General features: G+C 38.8%; 2 protein-coding genes across 7 annotated transcripts in view; both read right to left on the reverse strand.

Annotated features, from left to right (window-relative positions):
• Positions 1-5033, reverse strand: part of trim54 (tripartite motif containing 54) — a 56844-nt gene extending 51811 nt beyond the window's left edge. For 3 of the 4 annotated variants that reach the window (XM_067984443.1, XM_067984445.1, XM_067984444.1), the window contains exons 1-2: positions 4734-5033; positions 3986-4158 (exon numbers count right to left, since the gene is read on the reverse strand). In XM_067984443.1, the coding sequence (XP_067840544.1) occupies positions 3986-4158; positions 4734-4901 (341 nt within the window). In that variant the 5' untranslated portion in view covers positions 4902-5033. The remainder of the gene's footprint in view (positions 1-3985; positions 4159-4733) is intronic. The other variant, XM_067984447.1, reaches the window with a different exon arrangement.
• Positions 5034-16608: 11575 nt separating this feature from the next.
• The window catches only part of dnajc5ga (DnaJ (Hsp40) homolog, subfamily C, member 5 gamma a), a 49788-nt gene continuing 39136 nt past the window's right edge, over positions 16609-27260 (reverse strand). Inside the window, exons 4-5 of one of the 3 annotated variants that reach the window (XM_067984450.1) lie at positions 24189-24256; positions 22328-22418 (exon numbers count right to left, since the gene is read on the reverse strand). In XM_067984450.1, coding sequence (XP_067840551.1) covers positions 22413-22418; positions 24189-24256 — 74 coding nt within the window. In that variant the 3' untranslated portion in view covers positions 22328-22412. Of the gene's footprint in view, positions 22419-24176; positions 24257-27260 lie in introns of all 3 variants that reach the window. The other 2 variants (XM_067984449.1, XM_067984448.1) reach the window with 2 other exon arrangements.

Here is a 27260-nt window from a genome sequence, read left to right on the forward strand (position 1 = left end):
GCTTTGCAAGCAGAGCGAATAACATATTAGTCCCATTCGCCCCCCACCCCGGCCGCAGATCGAATGCCTTGCTCCTGTGTAGCTCCTTTCAGTGGCCCAACTGTGAATTGTTGAAACTTGCCCATCTGCAACGAGCATCTTGAACACTCGTATGCAGCTCTCTAGTTGGGAATCTTGCATCTTAACTGCTGGAGGCAATGGGATGCTGGGCTATTCATTAAAATGTGCCTTTGTTTTGAAAAAAATTATTCAAGACATTGCAACTCTAAAAATAAAACCTGTAAAGTTCAATAGTTTACTCAGAAAAACAATCTTTCGCCAAGTATTTTAAAGAAAGTAAAATGTGGTGCTGCATCATAGAGAAATCTGGTTTGTAACTCTGTATTTTTTCATTGTATGAAGGTATACCATTGATTCTACTGACGAAGGAGATAATCTCCGAAAGCTTGTGATTTTAAAATAAATTTGTTGGACTATAACCTGGTGTTGTAAGATTCCTTACATTTGTCCACCCCAGTCCATCACCAGCATCTCCACATCATTGATTCTACTGTATGCAATGTATTCTGACATAGATGGCATCATTGTGATTGACATGCCATACGGTTATACAGTAACTAAGAAAAATGGAATTTTAGATGATAGAACAAACTAACCAGATATTTCTAATCTCACACCTGCCGTGTGACCTTTAGGCAAAGGATGCTTCATTGTCAGGCCATTGAATCAGTTGTCATTACACCCCTCATACATAGCTAATAGTTATAATATTAGCCTTCCAGGATAGATAATGAGCTCACTAGTATCTCTGCCAGGATCGTTCCTGATATTAGAGGGAGAACCAGTTGTTTTCTGACTATCGGTCCTGGCAGGTGATGACCACAATGACTCCATTTGCACAGCAATTTGATTTAAATGTATGGTGCTATGGGAAAGTAGGCAATATCTCCATCCATAGAAATGATGTTATTACCTAAAAAGGCATCATTTTAGGAATATGTAAGGAATAGGAACATGTAAGGTAATATTTTGATTGTTTTCATAACAAAAGAAAAACCTTAGTAGATCCTCTGTAATGTTTTTCCACAAGAATCAGAAACAACTTTAATATTTTCTTCATTTTAACTGAAGTGTTTAAGCCCAGTGGTGAACAAAACCCACAGCTCTGTAAGCCTCTCTGCTCCATCAATTTTACAATTATGTGAAAGTGATATATAATTTATATTAAAAGGTTTTGCATCTATTTTGACTGACCCTCAATTTTCTTGTTCCTCATTGGTTGAATTGGTCTTTCTCCCCTCTAATCTGTTATTTTCTATTTTTGTTATTCCACCGAAACAATTCGGCAAGAAACAGCTACCCTGACTGATCTTCACCCATCATACTACAACCCCTACAAATTATATTTACCACTTAAAAACACATTAGAACAAAAAATAATTCAAAAATCACATTAAATTGTAACCTTAGCACCAACAACAATTTGCATTTATATAGCACCTTTAACGTAGTAAAACGTCCCACGACGCTTCACAGGAGTGTTATCAAACAAAATTTGACACTGAGCCACATAAGGAGATATTAGGACAAGTGACCAAAAGCTTGGTCAAAGAGGTAGGTTTTAAGGAGTGTCTTAAAGGAGGAGAGAGAGGTAGAGAGGCATAGAGAATTAGGGAGGGAATTCCAGAACCTAGGGCCTAGGCAGTTGAAGGCACGTCCACCAATGATGGAGCGATGAAAATTGGGGACGCGCAAGAAGCCAGAATTAAAGGAGCACAGAAATCTCAGAGGGCTGTAGGGCTGAAGGAGGTTACAGAGGTAGAGATCGGTGAGGCCATGGCAGAATTTGAAGACAAGGATGAGAATTTTTAAAGTGAGGCATTGCCGGACCAGGAGCCAATGTAGGTCAGCAAGCACAGTGGCGATGGGCGAACAGGACTTGGTGCAAGTAAGAAAGCGGGCTTAGCTTAGCTCTGCAGCAACAGAGAATACCTTCATCCTGGCAAGCAATCATGCAAATGTTACATTAAATTTGTCCATCAGCTTTCTCTGGTCTTCAATTTCCAAGGCCAACTGTGGCTTTCTTTAGAGCAGCAACTCCCAACTGCCAACACATGGTCATTTTCTCCCTTCCAAACACCAGCATGCAAGGGAGTCTGGCTACTAAAATTTGTCTGTCTACTTTCCTAGCAGAGGAATGCTCAGGCGCCCCTACTCTCCTCCCCGCCACCACCACCACCCTCCCCACACCAACATGTGCAGGAGTCTGTCTGTTAAATTTTGTTCATCTGCCTTCTGACGCAGAAGCCCAGGACCGGAAATCCCAGAAGCAGCACCCAAGTAATATGGCTTCCTCCCTCCTTATCACTGTCTATTTTTTGCAGAGAGGTACCTAGTTGGGATGGGAGGGGAAGAAAGAGAGAAACAGAGAGAAACTTCATTTGGGGGCAGGGAGAGAAAGAGGCCAACCTTTTTCAAGAGGGCGTGAAAAGAGAATGAGAGCAACAGGTATCCTGTTGTAAGGGATGGAGAGAGAGAGAGAAAATCGCTTAAGGGGCAAAGGTAGGGTTGCCAACCATCCAGGACTGTTCTGGAGTCTCCATGAATTAAAGATTAATCTCCTAGACACTGATGCAAGCAACACAGGAGAAAAATCAAATTGGGCTATAATTTTTCATTTTCTTTGAACACTATTGTTTATTATTAGTTATAAAAATATTGGAGCTGGGAAAAGTGTTTTTTGACCGGGTTAGGCGGTTGGAGATGGGAGGTCATGTGTTGAAACCTCCAGGAATACATCCAACCAGAGTTGGAAATCCTAGGCCTCCTTAAAGGGAAGAGGGAAGAGACTTCATGAAGCAACAGGGTAAGAGAAAGACAGTGTTGAGCTGTTGGTGGGAGGGGGCATCTCTGCTCTGCTAGGAGCATTATAAAATACCGCATTCTACAAATCACCAGGAGCAACGTCATGAGAGATCCACCAGTATAAATTAAAATAGTGAGAAACCTGGCATAACATCACCTTTTCTCACAAAGTAAAATTGAAATGGTCAATTATCTTGTGGAGGGAATAGTGCGGAGTATAGTGATCTATACCTTGAGATATTTCAACACTGTACTCGTTTGTTATTGGTCTCTCAATAGACACGTAAAAGTAATCTCTTCAATTCAGCTCCATATAATCTATTTAAATCTCATACGTAATCAAATCAAAGCTAGTTGTGGATATTTCTCTCTACTCCTCCATCGGAATGTGGAATTTAATTTGATCAGAATTTGTCTTCAGCATTTGTTGTACTGTACTATATTATCTGCATATAATTCAGATCACAGTGTAAAGGGCGACTACATTCTCATTGTTAAAGCAAAATAACTGCATTAGCAACTCCGCATAATATCAATGTCCCTTGGTACTTTATTATTCTCCTAGTTTGAGCACTGTGTCCTTACTTATTTAGGCTCTTGAGTCGTTATTTTTTCCTGCTAAGGATAATTTTGGAGAAATAATACAATAGAGTGATCATGATATCAGGGTAAAGTGTTAAGTGAAATAATTAATGATAATTAAATCAATCTCTGGGGGCCAGTGTAAAGCTTTAGATGGTGCCATCCTTGACTCAGTGATGTTACTCTCACCTCTGACTCAGAAAATCATGGCCTTAAACCCCATCACTAAAACAAATTATCTGGTCAGTAATCTCACTCTGTTCATGTGCACAAACCGGCTGCTGTGTTTCCCTAAATTACAACAGTGACTGCACTTCGAAAAGTATTTTATTTTTTCCCCCACCTCAGCTGAAAGAACAATGTGGGAGTGAGTGGTTACAAGAGGGTGATACAGCACACAAGAGGACAAACAGGGAAACAGCAAAAACAAAAGGCAACTACAGAAAGATGAAACTTGTTTTTTATGCCTGCAGACCATTCACTAAAGCACATGTACCCTCTGTCCAGCTGTCTCTATAAATAAAGCACATTGCGTAACCTGGATGATTCTTGCTTGTAGATGTCAATGATATTTTCCACCAGGAGATTTCTCTGCAGGCCGTAAACTCCATGGCGATCCAGCACTACCTCATGTCGGCAGGAAGGACAGCGAAAGCGACCCCCCGAAGCTACTGTAGTGGAGCCCCTCGACTGCCAAAATGGGTTGGAAGCCTGGAAGTTATATATCAAATGAAAATGTCAATCAGCTCTTAAAAAAAAAAATCAAAATATTATTCAGCTATGCCACCTGTTACTCTCATGCTATTTTGTCTCTTTCTCAAACTTGCTCTTGTTGTAGTTTTTCTTTAGATTTATGTTACAATTTTTTTCATGAATGATATATCATGCAGTTCAACACCAGTGCTATCGCCCATAGGTCAGACAATGAGAAATAGGTTTTTTAAAGGGATGAGCTGGACTCAATCGTCATTTCTCCCCCTCCTCCCCACCATGTTTGTGATCTGACTTTTTTTCCTTTCTCATTTTCCCTTCCACTGTTGTTCCTTAACTCGCAGTTCTGCCATCCAAACAACCTCACACACAAACAGGCTTGGAAAGAATATTAAAAGCAGTCTTACCAAAAATACCTTTTTCTGAAGGGCACTATTCACTTACATAAAAAGTTCATACATTTTACTAAAAATCTAAACACAGAAAGCAGGTACTCTAAAGCCCAATCTATTATTAGTACACTAAAATTGAGAACGATACCACAGCTGAGTATTGGTAATAATTGAAACACCTACCTGGAAAACATCATTGGCACATTTTCTACACAAATTATGCTGGCACGGTAAAATTACTACGGGTTTTGTGAACATTTCCAGACAAATGGGACAAATAAGTTGTTTCTCCAAACTGTCCATTGTCTGTGCGTCTCCGAGCATCGGTTTGAAGCCCACCGCGAGGTTCATCCCCGAAATCAGGAGGTTCACTTGATCAGCTAAGTAGTAATTAAATTTTGTCCCTCTCTTCAGAGCTCTGTTTTTTCCACCTTTTGCTCTCAGCTGAAACTTCAACTGATGGGCAAACAGTTAATTTTAGATTCACTTCGTGGAGGATCGTATTTCTTTTCTTTTAAGCAACAAGTCACATGGGCTGACAGTTGTGGGCTCTGCATTCCTCACTCCATATTTATCTCATGAAATGTGAGACTGAAATGTGGAAGAGCCATTTGTTGGGCATCTCTTATCCCAGTCAAGTGACATTTAGTCATGTAGCATGCCACAGATTAGATATAAATTGATCAGTGAATTGCTTAAAAAAAAATTGTATGCATTTCAAATGCTTTTGAAATCAACTCCCTAAATTAAGGAATTAAATTTCAAATTCAAAACCCTGAAATTAAATTCACCTGAAGAAGGAGATAATCTCCGAAAGCTTGTGATTTTCAAATAAAACTGTTGGACTATAACCTGGTGTTGCAAGATTCTTTACATTTGTCAACCCCAGTCCATCACCGGCATCTCCACATCATATCCATTCGTAGCCAGAGCATCTCCAGCAATGGCTTCACGTTCCGCCCCTGAGCTGTTACCGCTGGAGTCTCGCAAGGATCTATCAAAGGCCCCCTCCTCTTCCTTATCTACATGCTTCCCCTTGGCAACAAAGGCATGGCATCAGGTTCCACATGTATGATGACGGTGCCATGCTCTACCTTTCCACCACCTCTTTTGACCTCTCCACCGACTCTGTGTTGTCAGCTTGCTTGTCCCACATCCAGTCCTGGATGAACTGCAATTTTCTCCAGTTGAACACTGGGAAGTCTGAAGCCATCGTCTTCCACCTTTGCCATTAATTCCACTCCCCTACTCGACGACTGTCTCAGGTTGAAGTCAACTGTTCACAATCTTAGCGTCGTATTTGACCTAGAACTGAGCTTCCAACCCCATATCCTCTCCATCACAGAGACCACCTTCTTAACATGCCAGCCTCTGCTCTTGCCTCAGCCAGTCTTCTGTCGAAACCCTCACCCACACCTTTGTCACCTCCAGATTCAACTATTCCAATATTCCCTTGGCCAGCCTCCCATTCTCCACCCTCCATAAACTTCAGCTGATCCAAAACTCTGCTGCCCATATCCCATTCCTCACTAAGTCCAGTTCACCCATCACCCCTCTGCACGCTGACCTATATTGACTCTCATCTCCTTCAAATTTAAAATTGTCAGCCTCATTCAAATCCCTTTATGGCCTTGCTCCTAACTCTGTAACCCCCACTAGCCATATGTAAGTACCTGAATTTTTCCATAAAGTCTTAATTCGATATTCTTTTAAGTGTATTTGAAATTGTCTCAAACCTTGTTGACTAAGTGTCCTTGGTTGATCAAGTTATGAGGCGCCATGTCTCCGAGTACTATAGATGTTTATAAACATGCTGGCATGGGAAGCATTACTATCTTGTTGGGGAAAGTAAGGCGGCAGCAGATGGTGTTTGGCATACAGAGAAATTGATTGACATGTGAACACGAAGGAAGTTAGGGATACAGCAGATTTTATTGTGTGATTATGGGTATATAAGTAAGAGCGTGCAACATATTTGTTAGAATATTCTCGGAGTGACTGGACAGCTCAATATCTTATTGCAGGGTCAAGTTTGATCACCTCAGGAGTCTTGTCGGTGTAAACCTTTTGCCAGGTTGTATTGCAACATCTTACTTAGTGTGCTATAACTTGTACCATTGTATTTTAACATTTTTTACTACTTACCTTTTAATGTAACTCTTAATAAAATCTTATACTTAGACAAGATTGTGCCCCCAGAATATGGTAGATTTGAGGAAAACTTTTGTGCTTTACATTTTAAGTTAAAGACGCTGGCGTGGATTTACTTTGACTGAAATTTTCATTATGCTACTGTTAAAAGCACAAAACACATTTTTTAAATTGGATTACAGCTAGAAACTGCTATGCTTTACATAGTTTAAATTGTTTAAACATAGTGTCTTGTTTTAAATCAATTCAAACATTTACAAAGCACAGTTTTCTTAGTTACTGCAAGTCTGAGACCTGCTATTGTAATTGATTCCTCCCCCACCCCCTAAGTTTTTGACAAGCAAGAAGTTATTAACCCTTACTTCTGCATTGCTGAAGTTAAGTACCTGCTGTACTAGTTTTTTTAGTGGTTGGTCTGACACCTTGTGCGCTTCAAGCATTTCAATGTACTGAGTCACAGCTTTCTGAGTAGAAAGAGCAGTCACTTTACAAGCAGTTTCATTGTCCCTTAAAAAAATAATGATGCCTCCTGATTACTGACACCAGTGGAGCAGACATATATTGCCTACAAGAGACATTTGCTGGCAGTATACTGTGGGGCAATGAAATTCTCCTACATTATGGGTAAGATCATTCTTTTGACTGCTCAGAGAGTATTGTTATCAGGGGTCCTCAGGGATGAGTCAGTTTCTAACAACTATGAAACGAGGTGGACTCTAGGACTGCAGGAGAGAAACTTAGAGGTTCGGCATATCTGCACTTTTTTGTATTTGGCAGCTAGGCTGTTGCTACCTGGAAAGCCACGACTGCACTTTAACCAGCTCTGAGCTCAGCAAAGGACCCTTTATCCCGGGTTCTATAGAAGGTTCCATGTATGTTTTTGTGGACGGATCTAGTCATCTCACTCCAGAAGGATCGATTGTGGGGTTTGGGATTTATGTTCCCAAGTTGGGAATTGAAAAATCAATGTGGGTAAAGGGAGGTCGCTCCACCCAATCGCAGAGCTGGCAGCAATAGCTTATGTATTACAGATGTCGGAATTTTAGGGCCCTCTCACTATATTCTCTAACAGTGACTTTACCTGTTCGTCTTTAACTGACTACCTACCAATTTGGAATGAATGGGGATTTACCTCTGCGAACAGTAAGACATTGCCTTTGGCAGGGCTGACCCAGTGGATACTGGCAGAGGCTGAGATGAGGCAACAGCCTTTAGGAGTGGTCAAATTCCGAGCCCAATCTAAAAAGTGAACCAGTGAGAACGGCAAGGCAGATCAGTTAGCCGAGATGTTTGAGGCTGCCCTAGAATTGTGGGAACCACCCGTAGTCTTGCAGGGCCAGATAAGTAAAGTTCAAAGTGAAACACCCCCTTTAGATCTTGCAGGGGTATAGGGTCAGGTTCCCTGGATTGAATCAGTCCAGGTGACCATCAAAGGTGAGGCTCATGGCCCAAAAATGGCTTTAACAGAAAGTACAATTTTATAGTACAGAATAACTTGTTTTATCAGGGAAAATAGGTAGCCCTGCAGTCACTTGGTAATGAGGTGGTACGTTGGACCCACACCTCTAGTGGACACCAGAAGGGGGAGAGCCTGGTACAAAGGCTAATGCAGCAGATATGGTGGCCTTGTATGGATCAGACTGTGAATGACTGTCTCATGTGTGCCCAGTATGATCCCGGGTCCAGAGTTAAAACACCCTCAGCCATGTCCCAGCATCGCACCGCCCATGGAGAAATTTGCACTGTTTCATTGGCCCGTTTCAGAGGACTCAGAAGGGGAACCGGTACGATTTGGTTATAATTTTCTGCATTTCTAAATGGGTTGAGGCTATCCCTGTGAGACGCACCACTGCTACACAAACTGCAAAAGTACTTATTGAGCATGTTTTCACTCGCAGGGGAGGCCAAAGACAATTGAGTCCAATCAAGGGATTCATATCATAATCAGGTGATAAAGGAGACACTAAAGCTCCTAGGAATCAGGCAAAAATTTCACATTCCATATAACCCTCAGGTAGCTGGGATGGTCGAGATAAGAATCATACCCTTAAGCAGCGAGTTATCAAGGCTGGTAAGACTTGCGATGTTGTAATGCTGCTCATATTGATGGCCATTCGGGGTAACCCCTCCCGGGCAACGGGACATACTCCGTTCGAGATCACGACGGGACACCTGATGCGGTTGCCAGAACTTTACTAGGCAGTGTCCTCTCCGGACCTCAACACGAGAGCGTGACCATGAACACATATATGGAGCAGTTACACACTCATTTACAACAAGTGTACCTAAGTTCCGCCCTATCCATTGGCCACAATAATAAGTGCCGGCACAAGTTTGGCCCTTATGTTGGAGGTCTTGAAGTGAGGGACAATGATGAAACTGAACAAGATCACAGGAAAGTGGGCAAAGAGATTCAAAGGACTTTTCTTGATAATAGATTGAGTAGTAATGTGTACAAGATTCAGATTGATAAAAGGGATAGGTGGGTACATATCAACCATAAAGAAGTGGCAGGAACAGAAAACCTGGGACAGGTCATTCTGGGAACACATGAGGCAGTCATTCACGGTCTGATCCATACAAGGCCACCACATCTGCTGCATCTGGTACAGTCTATCATTCCCATAATCCTTTTATGGCTTTTGGACGATGACAATGAGCAATTTAAGGAGAACAAGACATCCATTGACTCCATAAGGACAATCCCAGACTATGGGCCTGATGATCCTCTGGTAATATGGTACATGGAGTGGGAGGTCGAGATTTCTGAACCCTCCTCGCCTGAAGGAGCTGGTGAAAACCCTTAAAAAACTTAAAGAGAAGGACTTGGAGTTGGACATTCCACAATCAGCCGTCCTATGTATATGTGTGTGAGATTAAAAGGGTTAAAGTTAAACATGCTGTTTGCAGCTAGCTCCAAGAGGAGAGAGAGCAACCTTGGGAAGACACGGCAGAGAGCTAGTTATAGAATTTGGACATCCGATTCCACCATGCCTTTTCACACCATACTGTTACTTTCTATCATTGCTTTCCCGGAGCCATAGCTTTGTTGTAAACAACCTTTGATGCATGTTCTATAGCAACATATTGTCTTTTATATTGTAGCAATCTCCTTCTCTTCCACTACCCCATGCCACATTACAAAAGCCTGTGTTTTAAGACCATAAGAGCATAAGAGATGGGAGCAGGAGTAGGCCATTCGGCCCCTCGAGCCTACTCCGCCATTTAATGAGATCATGGCTGATCTGATTTTTACCAATTAATCTAAGACTGGTAATGGAGAAAGTGATGGACAGTGGGACAATATCAATACGATTTTAAAAAGCATGAAGAGCACGTCAGTATGAATTCAGAATAGGGTGAATCTCGTGAATCCACAAGACTTTCATAAGGTTCTGCATGCAAGTCTTGAGAAAATTGTATTCAATTAATAGCAAATTAACTAGCTACATAGGCTAAAGAGAAAACAATTGTGATAAATGAAGTTCTATCAGAGGGGAAGGGAATGACGAGCGGAATTCCACAGGGCCTGTTTTCAGTCACCTGCTGTTCATCCTGATCATGAAATATACAGAAAAGGGCACTGTAATGATTGTGTAACAATACGTATATTACGTGTACTGACTAAACTGATTGATCAATCAATAGAAGCTGAGTCTTTCAGTTAATAGCTTTACCAGCTCACAGTCACACATTTGATGTGTATATAAAAAGCCCAGTGCTGTTGATGACTAGGTGAGGAACAAGACGACGAGCCTGAGTTCTGTAAACCCATATTATTATTGGTATTTTCTGTAAATAAAATTTGCTAATGACTCCAAACTTTGTCCAAGATTCTTGGCTTTGATCACTAATTTATAAAGCTATTTAAAGAGTCCCTCACCTATTTCCTCAGTTCGCAATCAGAATCTCAATTTTTGGTTTCTCTGAAACTTACCTGGATTAATTCAATATTATTCTGCTCCTCTATTCTATGTGGAGCACTGAATAAGATCAGATTGGGTCATGATTTTATATTACTCTCAAAGATGAATAATTCATTCAATCACTGACACAAATTTACTGCCCAAAGGACTCCAAACCCTTTCTCTTACCCCTATCAGGGTATAGGTGAAGGGTTCCAGCAGAGATACATTATAAAGATGTCCTAGCTTCAGTCTTAGAAGCACTGACAAGTCAATATTGACTACACCAGCTGATGCCAAAGAATTGGGGCTACATCGACAAAAACTCACATTTATCTAGCACTTTTAACATAGTAAGACATCCCAAGGTGCTTCACAGGAACATAATCAGACAAAAATTGACAATCAAAGGAGGAAATATTAGGACAGGTGACTGAAATCTTGGTAAAAGAGGTAGGTTTTAAGGAGTGTCTTAAAGGAGGAGAGATGGAGAGGCGGAGAGGTTTAGGGAGGCAATTCCAGGGCTTAGGGCCTAGACGGCTGAAGGCATGGCCATCAATCTACCCAGACAAAACCACCTCTACCAACTTTTGAACGATGCAATGATGTCAAACAAGTAAACACACAGATCATGCCCCACTGGCCCCCTCAGATGGATGTATAAAACCCCATGGCACTATTTTGAAGAGGAGCAGGGGAGTTCTTTTGGTGTCCTGGCCAACATTGATCTCTCAACCAACATCACTAAAACAGATGATTTGTCATTCATCTCATTGCTGTCTGTGGGACCTTGCTGCGCACAAATTGGCTGCCGTGTTTTCTACATTACAACAACGACTACACTTCAAAAGTACATCATTGGCTGTAAAGCAGTTTGGGATGCCCTGAGGTTGTGCAAGACTATATACATGGAAGTCCTTTCTTTCTTTATAAGCAGCACTTATGGGCTCTAAAGTTGTATTGCTGGGCAGTTTTGCTGAGCTATTCTTTCTAACTTAGTTGGATGTGAAACAGTCAGTGAGCTACTCTCCATTGAAGGACACCATTATCTGAGAATTCTCTTCCACTAAAAATTTAGACATTGCGCTCAGTGCCAAATCTGCACAGAGTGCAGCTGGCGAATTGTGCCTTGTGGGAGGTAATAGATAGCCACAACCAGGGTCAAGAAGGTGGTGTGTTTTAATGGAGATTTTTAAAATCCCATTATGTCAAACTGAGCGCAGTAAACAAAATAGCAGCCAAACAAGTGACCTGGGTCAAATTTTCAAACGGTAACACAGCCAGCAGGGGGGAAAATCACACTACATAGCAACATGAGGCTACTAACTCAGTAACATGCATGACAGGGTACAAAACTGATTAATATTTCACTCATGTAGCTCTTGTTGCTGACAAAAGAAAATGAATAGCCAGAATCATACAACTTTTGAGTTACTTTCAAAAAGGAATTAGGAAAGTTGGCAAAAAGTGAACTGCAGATGCAGTTAGTGATAACTGGTTTTCAGTTAATATGGGTACATGTGCGGACAGATGTTTTATGCTTCCCTTTAAAACATCCCTAATTGTAACTTGCCACTATTCATGAAAAATCAACAATAAAACGTGGGAATGAATTAAATTCATGTAAGCAACACTTCGTTATTTGACAATGATTCAAATAGGTTACAGATTTCAATCCTACCTACAAGCTTGGTGATTTCTCCAAGTGATACTCCAGTAGAATTGGAAAACCCTGTTCAATATCTTCCCTTAGAGCTTTTTAATGTGAAAAGGCTATACAAGTGCAATTTGTTGCTGCATTTAACGTTTACTAATAGGCCCACTGTTCAAGATTGTATCATGTTTAATAGTGCCAATTCTAGTCCCATCCCAATATATCTGGAAAACCCGCCTACCTAGCATCTGGGAACAGAGTAAACCAATGTTTGACGATAATGGTTTTGATTCTGAAATCTTGTAATGTCAATCTTGACTGTTAAAGAATAAGCTAAAGAAACATTAGAAAAGACAGCATGACATGTATAAACTTAACAGTTAATATATGCAGAAAGGAAAGAAATATAATTAAGATGGTAGTAGTAAATGGGAAGTGCCTGTATTAAAAGGCCCAGTGGCAAACTCACCAACTGTACTAAACTGAAGTCTACAACTTACAATATAAAATGTTATGCCATGAAATTTGTTTTTCAAAAGCTGAGGATTATCTAGTGGCAGCACCCTTGTATTTAATAAAACATAGAATAAGGTGGTGCATTGCTAGCTAAATCCATACCACTAGATTGCTGTTTACACTGTTGAGCTGAAAAATATCCTTTTTTTGCGAGAAAAATTGAAATTTTAGAATTCTGAACTCCTAAAAAGGGTATCCCCCTATGCTTTCTCTGTATTGTCTTGTATTTTTTCCTTTTCAAATAACATCCAATCCCATTTTAAATGATGTTATACTTTCTGCCTCAATGTCACCTTGTGGTAAAGCATTCCATATTCTAATAATCCTGTGATAAAATTTCTTCCAATTTCCTGCTTTGTTCTTCTAATGAGTATCCCGAGATTATGATTCCCAGTTAACAATTCGCTAACCAGTGGAAACAAGCCTCTCAAAATTGTTCATGATTTTTAAAACCCCTATTAACCTCCCTTCCTATTAAGTGAAGAAAGCCCCCCCTTTTGAGCCTTTCTTCATAGCTTTAACCTCTCATTCCTGATATCATGCTAGCGAGTCTTTGCTGTACCCTTCCCATGGCTCTAATATTCTTCCTATAATGAGGTGTTCAGACCTGCATACACTATTCCAATTGTGGCCTAACCAATCCTTTTTTTTTTAACAAATTCAGTATCACTTCCTTGCTTTAATAGTCAATGCTTCTATGTATAAATCCCAGAATCGCATTTGTCTTTTTATGGCCTTGTCTACCTACACTCCCACTTTTAAAGATCTATGTATCTGCACCCCTAGATCTCTTTGTTCCTACATTCTGTTAAGAATATTACCGTTTAGGATATATATCCTTTCATTATCCTTTCCCCCCCCCTCAAAACGTACATTTCTCTGCATCTGCCCACTCTACTAACCTGTCCAAGTCCACATGCATGCCCTCTAATCTGGTATTAGCAAACATTGATATTATTATTCTTGTGATTATTCACAAATCATTTATATAAACGGGAAAAAAATAAATATGTCCCAGTACAGGTCCCTGGGGCACATCCTGCCAATCTGAAAAAACATTCATTTACTATTACCATTTGCATTCTATTCTCCAACCATCCGTCCGTCGAGATAGCTAAATTTCCGATAATACTATTTAATTTAATTCTCATAACATCTCTTGTATGTTAAAGTTACGTTTCTGCATTTTCACACTAAATATACTATTTGGATTCAGAGTTAATGACTACTCCCAAAAGCGGGCATCATGTTCCTATGAACTAGAGCATATCTTCATTTTCCCAATATTTAGGTAAATTTAGCAAGACCCATTGATTGAACACAGAATCCTTACCATTGTATTTTGGCTTACTGGAAAATATCAGATGCCACAACTCCCTCATCTTTAGTAGACAGACGAATATGGCCTGATTCTTGGTCTGATGGTATATAAAGTACAAATATATTTAACATTAACAGGCAAATGAAAAATATTCAGCATATTTACAGTAGTTACAATCTTTAATATTCTCCTAAATGTCAAAATAACAAAGGCACTTCTCCTGCAGTACCTCTCAACATAATGATCTTTGAAACTGTTGCTCACTTACTACTTGGTGAAACACCATCTAGGAGCCAGATTTACCTCATTATTACTGCTGGCTTGTGACTTACTGACTGGTGAGCTGAACCCCATACACAGAACTGTTTGTCAAAGGGATTACAAAGAATCATTAGACCCGCCCTCTCTCAAACTCAAACCATGTCTTCACCCCAGAAACAACTATGAATCAAAACTCCTATCCCAGGGATCACCTAGGATGTTTGGAAATGAATGGCATGGCTTGATTTATTGATCTGTGCCAAATATTGTAAATGACTTGGTGGATGGATTCCTATTCACATATGATGAACAGTCAAATCATGTAAACCAAAGACTTTTCAAACTAAGCATGCTGCTGCTTTGCCCTGAGGTATGAATTAACCATAATGTAACGTAAATTTCCTAGCTTGCAAAAAACAGCTAGCAATAACTGAACTTAACCCTGTGTGTGTACAATGGCCAGCAATAAGGAATTCAATAAACTAAGATAAAAATGCTCTATCAAACACCTTTTGAAAATTCGTATCTATAGATCTATATATAAAAATCTATTGCATTCTTTTATCTTTGCAGCATAATTTCCTCAAAAAATTCAATTGTATTAGTCAAATATGATCTGACCATTACAAATTGGCTCGATGGGCCGAATGGCCTCCTTCTATGCTATAACCATTCTATGATTCCATGCTGGTTGTCCCTGATCACTCTCCAAATGTTCACTAATTTCATTGTGTTTTTTCATGGACTCTAGAACCTTACCCACAACTCAGGCAAGACTAATTGGCTTAAATTCCCTAGCTTTTGTCTTTCTTAAACAGGATACAACATAGAATTAAACATAAATTACAACATGGAAACCCTCCATTTGTCCCAACCATGTGTTGGTGTTTATCCTCCACATGAGCAGTAGTCCTAATCCCATGTGGCCACACTGCTCCTATGTCTCTTTCCTTCAATGACCTATCTAACCTTTTCTTAATTGATGACATGGTCTTTGCTTCAATCACTAGCTGTAGCTAATGCATTACACAGCCTCAAACCCGGAATAAAAGTTTCGCCTGCTCCATCCTAAATCTCTCAGACTTCTCAACATTTGCCACCCCTGGCACAATTTTCACTGCCAGAAATTATAGTTTGTGCCTCCATCTCCTCCCCAGCCCCTCAGTATTCTGGCATATATAACATTTGGGCCCGGTGACCTTTCTACTTTTAGCCTCATTTAATAGTTTAAAATGAGGACCAACCCATCGGTAAAGTATGACCCTGCCCCAGAACCTCTTCAATGTCCTAGAAATCTGAAAACCTTTCTTGCACACCATCTTTCTGGTCATGCATTGATGTATCTAATCTGTTCCTCCCTTACTTGTCCATTGCACAGCTCCGGGCATAATTACTACATTTGAAGTCTTGCACGTTAATCTGGAACCTAACTCCTCAAACTCCCTCTGCAAGATACCATCTTACTATTTCTTATTTCACTGATTCCTACGTGAACCACAATTTCTCATTAACTTCTCTCTCTCTGCAGAAGCTTTCCCACCAATTACATCCTTTACTCTGGCACCTGAAGTAGCATGCCATTCGAGTGCCTTGGTGACAGCTACAAAAGAGGCTGTGTATCCCCTAGTCCAGACCCACAAGGTTTACTTGTACTGGTTCCTCCAGTCTCCTACACAGTGACATTGCATTACTGTAGAGTCTCCAACTCCCCTTCCCGCTGCACATGATCATTCACTTTCTTTTCTATTTCTCTTCACCTGTACAGCCATCAACTTCTGGAATACATCTCCCAGAATCTTTCCTTCCCGTGGGTTGGAGTGTAGTCAACTGGTCCTTGAATTCAGCATTCCTCTGCTCGAGCAATACAACTAACACTTCATACATATATATTCATAAACACTCTGCAGAGCCAAGATATGCCACATCATACATGGCTCACACGTCATCTAGCCAAGTTCTGATCCTACTATTTTTATGCTCCTAAGTTCCATGACTTACTTAATTAGATTTAATTCTCACTTACATGCCTGCAGGTAAGTTCTTCTTCACAAAGAAGCTAGAACAGATTTCCCAGTAGGGTAGTGGAAGTAAAATCCTGGAATCATTTAACAGTTAGATGCCATGATTTTGGGGGGTAGGGAAAGGTTGTAGAATCTTTCTGGATCAATGAGCTTAGAATAGCCTTCTTCAACTTTATCTATCTTGTGAAATTTAGATTAAACCATAAGAATAAACAAGTACCAGCCAACATCTTATGAATCCACATTTATTGTCAAGTCTTTCATGAGATAAAATTGTACAAAATATAATCTGATCACATTAAGTCCAGACACAGCCCAGTCTAGATTAAAATTGTAATGTCACATATTTCCCTATAAATGAATTATCACTATCCCTTTAAATAGGGAAACTGAAAAATACCCCAAGCCCCTGAATTATTAAATACAGCTCAGACTTTATGACAGCAGACATTTCTCATTACAACACAGAGACTTATTACAAGAGTTAGGAGTAAAATAAATCTCCCTTAGACCCTTTTCTGAGATAGAAAAGTGGAAAATGAGACAGCATCCTTTTCTTGGGATGTGTAGCTACAGAGCAATCAATGATTTAGTTTTAAGTTTTTTCATGCATAATTTTTTGAAAGCAAACTATAGAAATTATAGGCTCTATCACATTTCATAAAGAATATACACTGTTACTAGAATATTTTTCCATTCTTCCGAAGTGTTGAGTTGGACATATTGTCAACATCATTAACAAAGAAGTACTGCCACTAATTTAGATTTAGTTCTGTTAACTCTCTTTCCCAACTAGCAGTCTTTCAATATAGCTTCAGTGGTTCTTGGCCTATACATTGATTTAAGTGCAAATTCATAATCTTTGCAACAGGTAAACAAGCTCCCAACAGCTCTTAATTCTAGTAAGCTACAAAACTGCAAAAAATATTACAAAAAAATTATTCAAAAAGGAAACTGTCTCAATTTGTGAAGAGCTTGACTCCCAAAATAAATACCATTACGGGGCACATTCTAAGCAGACAATATGAAACGGATATAAAAACACAAACCCAGTTCAGAGTAACATGGCACATGCCCGTATACATTTAGAATTTAAGAGGCAAATTCTACATCAGGCTAAAATTGCATAGCATTACATTTGTAATTCAAAGCAATGACAATTAAATTTGTTTGTAAAAAAATGTTGCCATCAGGTTTTAAAATTGCATACACAAGTAATATATTTACATGTTTTGTGAAAAACAATTTCATTAATTCGTGGAGTATGGCCAATAATCAGCACAAGATATTATGGGGATGTTATTCAGAGCAAACAGTTCCAGTATTTAGTGCAATCCCAAAAATGCTGTGCCTAAAGTTTCTGTACCTAAACAAATAGTCCTAAATGCCTTAGAAGGCAACACGTCATTTACTATTGCCAGTGATTAAAAAACTCAAAATTTTTAGGTATGTTTACATATATATTCCACATTTATTGTCCAGAATTGAGTATCAGATAGGGATTCCACCAAATGAGTTAATTTCACATTTTAGATGCTTATCATCACTTTTGGAGAGTACAAACATGAAGGCTGGTCAAGTTACTAAAGTGATAATACCCCAAATTAACAACTGAAAGCACTAATGCATGTAAGCTCGCATTTAACTCCAAAGGCAGTAAATTATGAATTCATGATTGGAGTTTTCTTGCCCATATCACTGGCGATCTGCTTTTTTTAACCTCAACTCATTCTAGGGTACAATTATAGCTACAGAATAGTTCTAACCAGGCAGTCTGGCTACAAATTCCAATTCATGACCAAGAGGGAGCTCCGTGTCTACGTACTCATAACCGTTCACAGAGCTGGGTTCCAGATGTTAAATTTTAAATGTTTTGAGTGCGCGAGACCCCTGAGTTCTACTTAAACTCCACTGGAGTTAAACTTTAAGTCCAAGCAGTAAGAGACTCTCTTCTCCAGGTGGTATGACACTGTCATCTGGAGTGGGGGCAGGACCCTACTCCGGAGTTATAATGCTCTGCATTTCAGTTGGCATATATAATTTGATTGTATTCAGTGTCTGCTTTGCGGCATAACTGCACCCCCGGACAAAACTATGATGGATTATAACATGTTTTAGTATTAAGCAGTCTCTGATCCATTAGCCAGACATAGATTAGTACATTATAGTGAAATTATATGATGGCTGTTCAACTTGTCAAGCTTAATTTTGATCAAATGGCATAGACACCATAAGAGGGAGCACTTAACATTTACTGCTGAAGATAACCCGTGTGACGTGGCCATTAACTCCCATGAATGATGTGGGCATTTGAAATAAGTAAACTTTTTTTTAAAACCACCATTGCTTATCCTCAATTTATAACCTAACGTTTTTTTCTTCAACTTACTGTTATACATCTAGCAGAATCAATAACTATTTATGCTGGTGAGCACACAACTGGAATATAAATGGGTTCCCAAAAACAGAAAGTATCAATGCCTAAGTTAATTCCTTATTAGAGTTAAGCTTATACTGTGTGAAGTTAAAATCATTATTTAAAAATCTGTTGTTTTTAAATCAGGTGAGATTGGTTGCAAAAGTGTAATTTCCAGGAAAAATACAATTTAGATTTTCTAGTGAATGGACTAATAAATGTATAGCTGTCAAAAGTGTACAGGAGCTGTACTCCTCTCATTCTATAGCTGAAAGTGCTGTTTTCAAATTCCACTTTGTCAGATAGATCGTTGTGGTACAATTTTTCTTCAGAAAACTTTCAAACAAATGTGGATGCAGAATCCATTCATCCAGATGGAACTACTATTCGTTTGCGTTCAGGAAAGATGGATTCTTTAAATAATGGAAGTTAATTGATTTTTAAATACATTTTTGCTCTCCCTCCCAAACACTTGCTTTTTAATGCTATATAAATGATACCACCGATCAAAGTTTTGGTTTGCCACGATTTAGTTTGGTCTAAACAGACTTCATTTTTAAAAATTAATAGTTGCTCAACAACTTTGATCTCAATTCATATTTTTAAGAATAAATCCCTGGGTAATACAGTACTCAAGGTATGCTGTGTCCTCTAAAGTCCACAACAGTCAATGTTACAATAAAAATGTTAACTGCAAAAGATGTTTATAGCAGGGAAAACATTCAGTATTTTATGAAAAGATGCACCACTTGTTTATGCCAGTCATTTGTATTAACAAATTTCAGTCAGAAACAATCCAGGCGGAGTGTGCAAAATCTTCTATGAGTAACGCTTTAAAATAAAGTAGCACTGTGCATCTGTTTAAAAAAAAAATCACTTTGTCAGAACATCTACCTCTTCCTTCGACAGAATCTAAACTATAGAACTGTACCACAAGAATTTTCACACCTTGAGATCTTCAAAATGCTACTGATGTTTTTAAAAATGGTTAAGGTAGGATTTGTAGACTAGAACCTCATTACTAAATTAACTTCGCATCCCATTAAACATCCCATCAACAATTCTGAAAAATAAAACAAAAAATTTTACCCATGGAGGGAAAAAGTGAACACAAAACATGTGCTTTAGCAAAGAATAATTGATTCCTGTTTCAATACATTGCAATTATTCAAAGATTAATCTTGTAGTAATTACTGAGAAAGCTGCTGTTGCAATCACTATGTGACATACAAACTATGTTACATGAGTATCAATATTAACCCTTTATTCGCAGCAACATAGATTACCAGCACAGGTGTTAGAGATGCAAACTGCTTCATTAAAAAATGACAGCACTAAAGCTGCAGAACATGATAGAAAAATAAGAAATACTGGCCAAAAGGTGCCATTTATATTGTTCATCCACAGTAATGACAATCATGTGAAAAGTACATATTTTGCAAAAGTGATTAGCATAAATTTGATCGGTGACAAAAATCGTTTAAAATGGTTATTCTGTTTTGATACAGTATTATACATTTTATGCAACTCTCAAGTCATTGGTCCTCAAGGCAATGTTAAGCAACAACTTGCGCTGACTTGCTGCCTTTGGCGAGACCACATTTGCCTTCATAACAGGACAAGTGCTCTCCAGATTTTTAATAATTAGAGGCCAATCCAGATGTTAAGAGGGTTAGTAGACCAAAAATGTGTTGCACGTGTCTACTGGAATATTAGCCAGTTTCTGGATTGGAACAGAAATTGGAAAATGCATGTATACAGAGAATGTACTTGAGCTGGATTCATCTGATGTTCACATTTATATTATCCGGAATATGGCATGCGCTTACCTGAAGCCTGGATCAGTCACTGACCTAAAGATACTTCAAATGAGTGCTAAAAATATTTTGCTATAATATACTGCAGCTTTGAGGACCTTTTCTACCAGCCTTATTCTCTGTCTCAAAAGTTTACCATAAAACAAATTCCATTACTGAGGTTTGTTAGCTGTAAACATATAATTTAAAAAATACACAAGTATGGAAACTTTATGCACAGTAATAAAATTGTTTATACACAATGTTAAATGAACATTTTAAAAGTTCAGTAATAAGTACAGTATAATAAATGTAGCATACAGGTTCCAGTATTTACAATTACACGGACCATTAAAAATAGTGGCCAATTCTGCCATTTTTCAATTATGTTGTGTGCAATGATTAAATATATATTTCATGATTCCTGGAAAAACATTTTAGTTGACATACACAATTTGATTATATTTAGTGACAGCACAAAAACTTGTTTAACAAGACTCAATTGCTAAATTTATTACAATATGTTTGTTCACCCAAAGTCTATAAGCAGTATAAAGATTTGGTTGCTTCTGATTTGAAATGATAAAAGCAAATTCAATAATCTATTTTACAGGTAACACCAAAGCAGCCTAATTCCTTTCAAAAGAGCAGTGTTGATTTTAATAATTAGACAAAATTGAACACTAAGGGTAAAGCTGTAGATTTAAGTTTTGCTCTACTTTTATTTCACTATCAATTCCAATGCTGTCTTTTTTTTTCACTATATTTTTAGTGACCATTGTAGAAAAATTCAAAAATTCAGACAGATATACAGTTGCAATAGTCACATAAATGAAGCTTGTAAAATCCTCCCATGCAGCAAAGGTCATCAGTAAGTGTAAATGAAGACCAGCTCAGAAAATTATGTTTTAGTCAGTGGCTCATTAAATCAAATTTTCTCACTTAGTTGCTGCCATAGCACATTATAGAAATTCACTGTCACCATTTGTTGAATGGGATTAAAAAAAGTCCTATAACGCAACAGTGCTGGACACAAAAAAAAACAAAGTCCTCGAGATTGGCTTTTCAATAGGTTATAAGGATAAATACTGCAAGGAGTGATTTCGTTTTGCATTTGTAAAGTTACACTACATGGAATTTATTAGGAACTATTAGCAACAGGTTAGTAATAGCTATCAAACCTTCACTCTGCTGGTATTTGCAGTTCTGTGATAGATTCAAAGCCAGGCAATCAAAAATGAATCCACATTTTCCCACCGTAAAATTTACTCAGAAAAACAGTATGGGAGAGAAATGAGAATACAATAATATGTTGGTTTGAACTAAGAAATGGGTATTCAAAACTTCCAATAAATCAAAATCCCAATAATAGCAGCACTGGATTCACAACTAAATTCATTGTTGATCTGAATATCAGCACTCATTTTCTATGGTTATGAAGAGATTTAGATTTTTGGCCAGATTACAGATTTTTTTTTTAAGCAGCCAAGTAACCCTTTTGTTTAAAATAGGTTATATCCCATAACATTTTTCAGTTGCTCTGTGGTTGGATATATTGACACAAATGTAGACTGTACAATACATTACAAAACAAATTTACAAATGCGTTGGTTGAGTGTGAAGATCCTTCAGAAAAATTGGCATAATCTATAAGTTACATACACGTTCAATTAAAATTAATTTCCAGAACCCTGCTCAAAATAAATTTTCTGATTCTCCGTTTCTAGTTATCACTTCTGTAGCCAGATTTTTGGTCTGATGACAGGTGGGTTGATTCAGATTCCATTGATTCTGACTGTGGCTGAATGATGATAGGGTTATTTACACCTAAAGGGAAAAACAAAAGTTAATTACTATGATGCAGTATATCCCCAGCATAAAGTGCAGGAGCAGATGCGTTGGACAGCTTTTGTTCAGCAATTTAAATGAACTCTTGGTTTATCGGCCAAGATATAAAAAAAAATGTTCTAAAGTCTCAAACGTTGTGATTAGTGGAAACAGTAAAGTACAGGATGTAACATATCATTCACCATGCAAGTGAGCAATTTTCTGAGTACCAGTATTTTTGTTGTGATCCCAGGGCTAGGCTGTAATTGATCAAACATTTCAACTTAGTTCTCCATAAAATACAGCAAATTAACTAAAAACAAAAAAATTTTGCTGCACAATCGCTGTCTGAATTAGGCAGTTTTAGAGATGAGGAGGGGGAAGAGAGAACAAAGGTGCATTTATAAAATGCCTCTTCGTGTCTGCCATATGTCCCAAAACATGTCACATGCAATGAATGATTTGAAATGCAGTCATTGTTATGAAGGCAAACAGAGACAAAAAGGGAACCGAAAGAGAAGAAACTGGTTTATTTAAAATATTGGGTGGAGCTGTGAAGATCGGGAAAGTCTCAGGATTAATACCTGGGTTGTATATTTTTAATCTGAGTATGGGTGGTAGTTGGAGCATAACTGGCTCCAGCATTCCTGGCTTTGGGGGAAAAGAGGAAGGGGGCCAGCCTGACCCCTATGCAATGAATGCCACTGGAAAGAGCATATGAAGGTCACCTGAGGGCACAATCATACTCAATATGATGCCACCCCTAGCCTCCCCCTCCCAAATAGTCAAGTAACTCAACAGTGGCAAAGTTTATGCACCGAGAATGATTACAAACAAATTACTGGAGGTTTGTTTGTTGTCATGGAGCCTGGTTCCAGCACAAGCCAGGAGCAAAGTGGAGAAAAATGGAAGGGGAAAATAGTCAACAATGGATATTTCAAGCTCTATTAAAACTGGTATAAAAGGTAGAGAAGTCTTCCAGAAGGCCTCAAACAAATATTTTAAGGGCAGTAATAACACTTGGCTTATTCCAGTTGAACATGGAGGGGCAAAAGCAAAAATTATTTATCTATTAGTAATTTTGAAGTAAAAATGTGCCAAACACAATGAACTATTTGATGTTACACATTTAACCAGATGAACCTATTAGCATACTATAAACTGTTATGGTAGCGAACAGAAATCGCCATTATCGGATTTGAATTTAAGGTATTATTAGTGTAAAATGAAAATACCAGGATAATTCAGTTATGATTGTATGATTTGAACAGTACATGCTTAAAATATAACCTACAAATGGGCTCAATTTGCAAATTGTTAATGCACTAATAATCTGCTGTCCAAAAGCAACATTGTACATCCATCCAGTCATAATTATTTAGAATGTCATTAAGTAGCCAATAGCATTAAGTACGAAGCAAACAAAGTGTGAAGCCTTCGAAAACAAAGAAGGGATATTTCAGATCTGAGCCGAGAGAATATGTACTCTCTGCATTTAAGAAGGGTTCTAATGAACTCTAGTATAGATTGCTACATGTCATTTAAAAATAGACTTTTTCTACACAAAGCTTTTAATCATGGCGTAACACAAATAACCATTTTGATCACAAAATCATTGGTATGATGAGACTGCAAACAATCAGGAAGCTGATGGAGCAATTTTTAAAGAAATGTTATGATCTATGCAGCATTTTATTAGCTTGCAAGCTCAAGGACATTAGTGATGACAAGAAGTCAAAAACCCTCAAATCCTCTTACGAGTAGTTACACCTGTTGTTTTTCATCTGCGTTTTCAGGGGCTGAACTAGGTGCTGGTTGAACGATAACAACTGCTTCCCCTAATGAATGAAAAAGCAACAAGAAAATTCTCAGAAAAATGTTCTCACTTCAATTAGTTATTCAATACACTGAAGTGCTATAATAATGATGAAACAGCTTTGTGTCCATCCGATGGTTAGCACCTGGAGACATGCTAGTTGTGCAGCCCCACAAAACCAATATCTGGTGAGCCATTTGGAGACATACTGCTCCTAGGGGGAAAAAAAAAGGCTTCTGATCATGTTGTCCATGCTAGGGTAGTGTGGGCACATACCGGGCATGTCTCTATATGCTAAGTATCACTTTAGTTTAGTCCTCAAAAAAGTCTCTTCTTAGAACCAAGAGCAACAAATTATTTAGCCTTTACCACAGTCCATTAGTAATATAAAAACACAATACCACAATACTGCAAATAAGCCTAGTTTCCAACAGCTTGTTATATAACCTACATTTATAAACTTGCATTGATAAATTACAACAGTTTTCATATAATTTCTGGTATGAAACATTTGCAATGATTACAAGTTTGTCAAGCTTTAAGGAATCAAAAGAACATACAACAACTTGTATTTATATAGCGCCTTAAATGTAGTAAAATGTCCCAAGGTGCTTCACAGAAGCATTATCAAATAAAATTTCACACATGGAGATACCAGGACAGGTGACCAAAAGCTTGATCAAAGAGTTAGGTTTTAAGGAGCATTGTAAAGGAGGAGAGGTAGAGAGATTTAGGGAGGGAATTCCAGAGCTTAGGCCTAGGCAGCTGAAGGCACAGCACCAATGGTGGAGCAATTAAAATCTTGAATGCGCAGAGATCTGGGAGGGTAGTAGGGCTGGAGAAGGTTAGAGATAGGGAGGGGTGAGGCCATGGACAGATTTGAAAACAAGGATGAAAATCTTAAATCGAGGCGTTGCCGGACTGTGAGCCAATGTAGGTCAGCGAGTACAGGGGTGATGGGTGAACGGGACTTGGTGACAGTTCGGATGTTGTTTTTTCGGATGATGTCATCGAAAGGCAACATGTAGATAAGAAATAGGAGGGGGCCAAGGATAGATCCTTGGGAGAGCCCAGAGGTAACGGTACAGCAGAGGGAAGAGAAGCCATTGCAGGTGATTCTGTGGCTACGCCTGGATAGATAGAAATGGAACCAGGCTAGAGCAGCCCCAATCAGTTGGACGACGGAGGAGAGGCGTTGGAGGAGGATGGTGTGGTCAACAGTCTCTGTTAAAGGCTGCAGATGGGTCGAGAAGGAATCGTTTATCAGTCACACAGGATGTCATTTGTGACTTTGATGAGGGCCGTTACAGTGCTGTGGCAGGGGCAGAAACCAGATTGGAGGGGTTCAAGCATGGAGTTGAGGGAACATTTCTTGGAAGTAGTCAAGTAACATCGACAAGTGAGATCTAAAATGAACTCAAACCATTCTTTTTCCAACATTCTTCAATAATTTCCTTTCTGGGTGGCAGCATACTAGCATTCTCATTACAAACAACAGTAAAATACTGGTCTCACATCTTTGCCCACTGCAAATTCTCAGTTGTAGTTGTAAGGAGATGTATGGAGTGGAAGCTAGATGCTTCCCGACAGGCTTCCCTTGTTTAAATTGACTCTGCCCACTTAGTTTGGGTCTGTGCTCTTTGCAAGTTCATTAATACTGAGACTCTGTTGCACGGTCTGTTCCGTGAAAAATACAAAACGGCTCCAGTTTTGAAAATTACTCTCACGCAGTGCCAACCATTACCCTTGCTGAAACTCTGGTGACAACACAGATGTTGCAATTAACAAAGTTATGTTATAGGGTTAAAACCAGCAACTACAACTGGACTGTTTCTCCACAGTGGCAGCTAGTGGCTAGAATTGGACATTACAGCTACTTTAATGAACATAATTGGAACATCAAGTGCTAAGAATGTTATTTACGGCCCCTGTACTCTTTGAAAGGATACTTCAGAATGACTCCTAAGAACCGTATGGGAACTATCAGGTCTGAGCGGGGAATGTTTGCACAATGGAAAATTGCACAAGGCAAATTTCTAAGGAATGCAACGACAATAGGGCAGTAATAGTACGGGATTTCATCTACCCTAATATTAACTGGGATACAAACAGTGTGAAAGGCATAGAGGGCGCAAAATTCTTAAATTGCATTCAGGAAAACTTTTTTAGCCAGTACGTAGCAAGCCCAACAAGAGAGGGGGCAGTTCTGGATTTAGTTTTAGGAAATGAAGCAGGGCAGGTGAAAGGAATATCAGTGGGAGAGCATTTTGGTGGTAGTGATCATAATTCAGTAAGTTTTAGCATAGTTATGGAAAAGGACAAAGATAGAACATGAGTAAAAGTTCTTAATTGGGGAAACGCCAATTTTACTAAGCTGAGAAGTGATTTAGTAAAAATTTGGCAAGTAAAATCAAGGAAAACCCAAAGATGTTTTATAAATACATTAAGAGCAAGAGGATAACTAAGGAAAGAGTAGGGCCTATTAGAGACCAAAAAGGTAACCAATGTGTGGAGGCAGAAGATGTTGGTATGGTTCTTAATGAATACTTTGCATCTATCTTCAGAAAAGAGGGGGACGATGCAGACATTGTTGTTAAGGAGGAGGAGTGTGAAATATTGGATGGGATAAACATAGTGAGAGAGGAAGTATTAAGGGGATTAGCATCTTTGAAAGTAGATAAATCACCAGGGCCAGATGAAATGTATCCCAGGCTGTTAAAAGAAGCCAGGGAGGAACCACCAGCAAGGACCACCATTTTCCAATCCTCACTGGATACAGGCGTGGTGCCAGAGGATTGGGGGACTGCTAATGTTGTACTGTTGTTTAAAAAGGGAATGAGGGATAAACTGAGTAATTACAGGCCAGTCAGTCTAACCTCAGTGGTGGGCAAATTATTGGAATCAATTCTGAGGGACAGGATAAACCGTCACTTAGAAAGACACGGAGTAACCAAGGACAGTCAGCATGGATTTGTTAAGGGAAAGTCATGTCTGACTAACTTGATTGAATTTTTTGAGGAGGTAAC

Source organism: Heptranchias perlo, chromosome 5 (assembly GCF_035084215.1).
Source record: "Heptranchias perlo isolate sHepPer1 chromosome 5, sHepPer1.hap1, whole genome shotgun sequence".
Classification (NCBI taxonomy): domain Eukaryota; kingdom Metazoa; phylum Chordata; class Chondrichthyes; order Hexanchiformes; family Hexanchidae; genus Heptranchias; species Heptranchias perlo.